General features: G+C 41.3%; 1 protein-coding gene across 2 annotated transcripts; it reads right to left on the bottom strand.

The window, feature by feature from the left end:
* Positions 1-239: 239 nt before the first annotated feature.
* Positions 240-6,277, bottom strand: LOC5566053 (tetratricopeptide repeat protein 8). Of its 2 annotated transcripts, XM_021847030.1 has the most exons (6): positions 6,148-6,277; positions 5,201-6,045; positions 2,728-2,885; positions 689-1,543; positions 374-630; positions 240-296 (listed from the first exon to the last, which is right to left on the bottom strand). In XM_021847030.1, the coding sequence occupies exons 2-5, from the start codon at positions 5,379-5,381 to the stop codon at positions 418-420; spliced, it is 1,407 nt and encodes a 468-aa protein (XP_021702722.1). In that variant the 5' UTR covers positions 5,382-6,045; positions 6,148-6,277; the 3' UTR covers positions 240-296; positions 374-417. The 2 variants fall into 2 exon arrangements, with proteins under 2 accessions (XP_021702722.1, XP_001650433.2); XM_001650383.2 differs by lacking the exon at positions 240-296 and having other exon boundaries at positions 314-630; positions 6,148-6,276.
* Positions 6,278-6,693: the final 416 nt, after the last annotated feature.

Here is a 6,693-nt window from a genome sequence, read left to right as displayed (position 1 = left end):
TAACAGTGAAGATACTTCTCCATGAATTCCTTCTGCATTTCTGCATTAATTCATCTAATCGAATCAAAGATTTTCCTGAGTGCGTTGTTGAGTATCTTCCTGGAATTATGTCAACAAATTTAGATTATTCAAGGATATTCTGAGATTGTTTCTGAATTACATGTGTATTCTAAGGACATCTCTAGAATAGCATTAGAAAACTCTGTATGTTACAAATGTAAACAAAACGAGATGTTTGCAGGATGTTGAAAATTTTGTCAAGGACTCTCCGTTTTAATTATCATTGAGTTTCATTACTGAAAAAAACCTTGTATTAACAAAATCATGTTTTACGAAATTTATATTAGACATAAAACTACGAAAAGCTGCTTACATTTCATTCCATGTATTCATTCGATAACTTAATGGGAACCACATTTATTCAAAGTTTTCTATAAACTCCAAATTACTTTTGATTTCGTCACAAGCCGGCAACGCAGCTTTGGCAGCCATTAGATAGGACCTCGCTTTGGTATACTGTTTTTGACGGGCAACCATGACGGCCATGTTGTTCAAGGCAGCTCCATGCGATCCATTTATGGCAATACAAAGCCGCAGGCAACGTCGGGCCAGATGAACATCACCAGTGGTCTGAAATGGAACAAAAGATAAATGAGAATGTTGGAAAATAACCTGAACTAATACTGACCAGAGCAACAAAACTCAAATTGTACCAAACATCTGCTTTGAGCTCTGAACTGGTTGCCATTCGAATAGCTCGTTGAAAACACGGAAACACCAAATCCAACTGCCCGCCGTACAAGCAGCATAGCCCTATATTGCAATATAGCTCTGCACTATGTGCCCCCATCGATAAAATTCGTCTGTAGTAGAGCAGAGCCGTTTCCGGTTGATTGCCATAGAAGTAGCTCACCGCAATACAAGCCAAGGCCTCCGTATTCATGGAATCCAGCTGAGATATCTGACGGTATCGTCTCACGGATGCACTGAGGTTTCCTACTAACTCTAGGATTCTCGCTTGTTGGGTAAGTAGAGTAATATCATTTGGCAACTTCTCCAGCCCACTTTTGCAAACCTCCAGCGCTGCTGATGGCTGATCGATTTTGATGTAGATCCTTGCCAGCAGAAGCACCGTATCCGGGTGAAACAGCTCCGTAAGAGCCGTCCTCATATATTTTTCCGCCTCGCGTGGACTTCCAGTAGCAATGAGACAGCGTGCCTTCTGCGTATTCCACCACCAGCCGGCAGCCGCTCGTTTCAAATTTAGCACCGCATCGCAAAGTGCCATCGCCTTCCGGACTTCCCCCTCGTGGTAGTAAAGGTACTGGAACAGTGGTTTCGAAAGTGAGTCCTTGTCGGCGTACTTGTCCGGGTGGAGCCGTGAAATGTGAAACAGTGGCCCAGTTGGATCGCCAACGGCAAACATCGACGCCGACCCGAGCCGTATGTTGCGCGCAGATCCGGCCGTTCTTGCGGTTTTCAGTGCAGTTTTATTGCCCAAGGTGGATCCCGGCCGTTGCAGGGAAAGCGTACCCGGACGGGACTGTAGCAGTAGCAGCATCCAGGTCCAACAGGCATACCACAAGAGTGCAAGCGTAAGATAAGCAAAAAAGAAAAGAAATAAGCATCACGGCGTTTCTGAAGCCGTTATTAATGAAAAAATGTCCAAAGATTCGCCATCTACCATTTGAAAGATATAGTATTTAGTCTTCCCCGTGTAATTGAAAATATCTTAAAAATGGATTCAAAACTAATCGTGATTAGAAGGGGTTGGGATCTGTGACCACAACGACGTGGGATGTGATTGGTACTGGTCAACGCCGAAGGCGAACTGTCTAGTTTGATGAAGAGTGCCGTCGAGAGACGTGGATAAGCCGTATGCTTGTGGCTAGTGGCCGGCAAAACAAAGGGCGGTACAGAACAGTGAGAGCTGAAAAAAGCGAATCCACCGCAGAAAGAGAAGGCAGCACGAAGAACGTGTGATAACTAAAGCTTGACAGCTTAAACAAGAACGATATGCGAAGATTCTATGCAACGGTCAACGGCACGAGGCAGAATACCGTGAAAGTATCCGCCATTTGCAATAATCGAGAGGGGTATTTACTGATCGATAAAACGGCAGTAGCTGGCAGGTGGAAGAAGCACTTTCAGCAGTTGTTGAACGGTGAAAATGGTAATGTAGCGATAAACAGGATGAATATTGATGAAGATGGTCAAACTATGGACCCAACGACCATAGGAGATATTAAAAAGGCTGTCGGCGAGCTGAAGAATTGTAAGGCTGCTGGGAATGACGAGATTCCAGTTGAGCTTCTCAAGCACGGAAGTGAGCAGCTATACCAACCGATCCATCGAGTACTTCTGAAGATATGAGAGGACCAAGAAATGTCTATCCGTTGGTTGGATGGTCTCATACGGAAGGAGGCAAACTGAACTGCGCCAATAATAGCGAGATTATCCCGATGAATGTTTAACTGACGGAGACCGCTTGAGGGGTCCTTCACTTGCGAATTCCAGGCTGGTTTTCGTGAAGGCCGCTCGACATCTGACCACATGTCTACCTTGCGTATGGTCTTAGATAAATTCCGGGAGTATAAGCTTAAAATCAATATCTTAAGAATGATGGTGCCAAAATCTTGGATTTTTTCGTTAATAACGATTTCGGGCACACGGTGCCCACACATCAGTAGATCATTTTTAAAAGCCTATTAATATGATTTTGATTACAATGCCTGTAATTGGTCTCCCGGTTCCAGTTCGGGGCCGAGCACCAGCTGCCGTTCCTTTTCCTGCGGCGGCGGCGGCGGTCGACGAAGCCATTGCCGTCCGGATCGAAGTGCCCGGTCTGGGGGCCGTTGCGATGGTCTGCGTGTCCAAGATATCCTCTGCGTGCGAAAAGGAATGTGTGTAATTTCAGGTATAATTTACGAAAATGCATTTTCGTGGGCTGTGGATATGGCAAGATGTTTTTTTTTCTGGTTCTTCTTGAGAACCATGCACGAATTCGATAGAAAGTGTTCAAAGAAAAAAAGACTACGGGTTCTGATAATAACACAATGCAATCGAATGGGAGCAAACGAATTTTTTGTTTTGGCAGTCAAAACATTATGATGAGCGAAACAACCAAAAACACATTGCCTGCAATGTGTACATAGTGAGTTTAATTAATACTACAAGTAAGTTAGAGGTTGAAAAGCTTTTATACCATTGTGAAAAAAACAAAGGAGTGAGGACTGCATCCAACAAAACTTGGAATATTCAAATACTGGTTCTTTTCAACAGCTTTATTTTCAGTTTGATTAAACATCATACAAACTTCTGCCTTGCCATTACAGAAGCAAACCCCCCTTCTCGAGGGAAGTTCCCACCGGGGTTGGTTACCCGATCTTCCCTAAAATTGCTCGTACTCCGGCCAATACTGCGAGGAAGTAGGGATAGGAATGAAAAAATAAAGCAAAATGGTGCAATCGTTTTCGTGTAATGAAGATTTCTGAATTGGTTTCGCTCTGGCCGTATAAAGACCTTGAAAACTTCAAAAAACATCATTTTATAATTTTTTTGAGAACTCGACTGATTATTATGATTTTTTGATAGAAACTCCTTAGTTCCTGACATTGTTTGGCCCATGTCTAATTATTATTAGTTTTTCTTTTTTTTTTGATAATTTGAGTAAGAACAAAGTGTGGATCAAATGGGTTTTATATGGGGAATACCGGTCTCTGAAGCCATTTTGGAATATCTTCAAAACCATGTTCCCCATGATCACTACCGACACAGATTTCAAAAATATAAGGTTTTTTTTGGGAACTTTCAAAGAAATGGTGCAAGAATATCGAAAAATAAAAATAATATCACGATTCAAATATGTTTTTGTTGTTGAAAAATGATACTGCCGGTGCAAGGAAGCATTTGAGCCACCTTCACATTTGTAACATTTGTTTTGAATTGAGCTAGAAATCCCAGAAAAAAAAGCTCTTGTCATACTTTACTTCAGTATAATGATGGAAATTTGAACGTAAAAAAATGGTTTTTGATCATACCGATTGCTATATCTACAACTATAACGTACGATGTAAGGATTGGCTTTGTAATTAACCAATGGCCTTTCGCTTACAAACTCGAAGCGCCATTTTTTTTTTTGTCAATTGCGTCGCGTTTGTAGTCCACTTGTGTTCTGGAGTGGAAATTGTCGAAAAAGTTATATTATCGATCAATTTATAAGCAGATTGATAGAAAATAATATGCTGGTAAATATGAAGAAATGGAAAAAAAACTTTTGCATTGCATCTACTCAAAGGAACATAAGTATAACTTAAACATAAGGTTTTCTGTACAACATTTAAAGAGAACGCATGCCATCGTCTACATTGTTTCACGTAATTAATGGTCAATCCCTAATTATAACGCTTAGTGGCGAAAGTTTTTTTTATAAGTATAATTCATATTTGTATTTTTTATATTAACATCTCCACGTCCACATAACAAAAAAAATGAGAGGCCTCAAAAATATGTGATCAAGATAATAATGAAATGCAAAAGAGAATAATAACAATAAGCCGGCAGATAGTGACCATCTCAGTGCATAAATAAAGCATCGATACGAAAGTGCAGATAGTGCAAGCAACCGCAACAGCGACAACATCAGCAGTAAGCGCAGTAGTACTCAGTGAAATGATGATGATGATGCTGCTGCTGCTACATGGCCGGGTGTAAATCAGACAGTCGATTCGGTGGGTTGGGCAGTTGTTGTTGCCACTGAACTTACACACTGGCAAACAGTGCAACATATACTGGAGAGAAGTTGGTCAAAATTGAATATCATAAGCATTGCGCATCGTACCTTTGTGCTGTGCGTACACGAGTTCTCTCTGCTCTTGGAAGTTTGTTTTTTTAAACGACTTAAAGCAATAAAACAGTACTTTTCAATGCTACAAAAACAGTACTTTTCAGTACTATTTTTTCTACTATTGATCCCTTTACGATCCTTGTTTGGACTCGTGCTTTCGATTTTTCGTTGGGCTCGTTGGCGAAAGCTAGCGGTGGTAATCCTTCTTGGACACCGTCTTGGGAAAAAAAACCTCTTAAAGAAATCAAAAAAAAAAATTTTTTGAAATAATACTATTAAAGGCATTGGAAAAAAACAACTAATTTTGACCAACTATATCCCGCAGTGCGGCCAATTTGGGCAACCCGAACTTACCCGCCACATCGTCGTCCGCTTCGATATCGTCGATGTAAACGCGCTGGGTCATAGATCGCATCTTCAGCTCCCAAGGTCCTTGATGAAGGGCATTATTCTGCAGCAGCTCGTTGCACACCTCAATGCACTCATCATATTTCCGACGACGGAATAATGATACAGCTGCAAAAAATTTGTCCATTATATAATTTTCTTCCTCGCAGTTGTTGTGGCGGTCGCCGCTTTTCGGTCATTTGTTGGCCATTTTTGGGCGTTCCAAGAGAAAAAAAAGAAAACACGTCTTCTCCGGTTATCGTTCCCGTCTTCGAACGGCAAGATTCTCGGTCGTCTGTATCATAAGCGTTTGCCTGTCGAGCCGTTCCCGTAATTTCGCTTGGGCAAATTCTTCACGTTTCCAGAGCACCAGCAGTGTTCCTTCCTCGCTTGTTCCGATATATCTACACGGCAATCTTTCGCGCAATCTTTTATTATTTAGTGGAAATTTCCAAGGTCTGGTCCAACCACTTTTTGTGTCGAGAATTGCGTCCAGCAAAAGAACGGCGAACAAAAATGTAGATGTTTTTCAATTTGCAACTTGTTCGTTTCCTTTTTCCCGTTTCCCAAAATTCACGAGGATGTTGGCAGTGACTCGGACCAGAATACGAGATGAATTAATTCAAAAACACCTCTTTGACCGCATTATTTTCGTTCTTTGCAGTTGTCGTTGGTTTTTTCCTCATCCGTTGATTTCGTCATTATTCCTTTCTATATTTAATTTCCTTCCGACAATGGGAAATTTGCACGATCCGTTCAATTTATTTCGACAGTCCGCAAACTGAACGAGTTTCCTGTAGTGATGCAATTTCCTGTCGCCGCGAAAGAATTTACACACAAATTAAAATTCAGTACTCTGCTAATCTGTCGATTCATTTGGGCAGGAAGGCAAAATCGAAGATAAGCTTAAATACCTCTAGTTCGATAATTTCCTTTCGCCATTTGACGATACGAACTCGTTCGGTTACTTTTCAGTCGGTATTATAGATTTACTTCATGGCCCCTTCTGTTCACGTTCCTATGCCATGCCTTGCGCAGCCCCTTGGTAGCGTTTGCTGTATGGTTGTCTACCTTCTATTCAATTTGTTTGTATACAATGGTGTCCATGGCGATTTGGCCGCACTCGTCAATGTTGTACGCATTACGCATGCTAAAATTTTGATGCCAGCATTTCTCAATTTATGTATTTTATGGTGGTGAGATATCAGCGAAATGATAGATCGAATAATTAAATGTACTTGGGATCTTGCCGGTCCATAGTATTATTATTCGTCAAAAAATCCTTAAAATTCAAGCTTGTTGCACCTTATTTCGCCATACACACTTAATTTAGAATGCCGAATCTCGGCTAATTTTAACCGAGATTTGCACAGCCGAGTGGTCGGCAAGACATTTTCCTGGGAGCTCTGTAAATAGAAGCCAAACATCAGTTAAATGTTCTTCACTACTAAGCAACCGGG

Source organism: Aedes aegypti, chromosome 2 (genome assembly GCF_002204515.2).
Source record: "Aedes aegypti strain LVP_AGWG chromosome 2, AaegL5.0 Primary Assembly, whole genome shotgun sequence".
NCBI classification, from domain to species: domain Eukaryota; kingdom Metazoa; phylum Arthropoda; class Insecta; order Diptera; family Culicidae; genus Aedes; species Aedes aegypti.
Note: the sequence above shows the minus strand (reverse complement) of the source record. Positions and strands in the feature narration are given on the sequence as shown.

Coding starts and splice junctions, on each gene's coding strand:
- LOC5566053 (XM_021847030.1), bottom strand. CDS start 5,381: ATGGACAAATTTTTTGCAGCTGTATCATTATTCCGTCGTCGGAAATAT. Junction 1,544..2,727: donor GGAGACCAATTACAGGCATT/GTAATCAAAATC, acceptor CTACTGCTACAG/TCCCGTCCGGGTACGCTTTC. Junction 631..688: donor ATTTGAGTTTTGTTGCTCTG/GTCAGTATTAGT, acceptor GTTCCATTTCAG/ACCACTGGTGATGTTCATCT.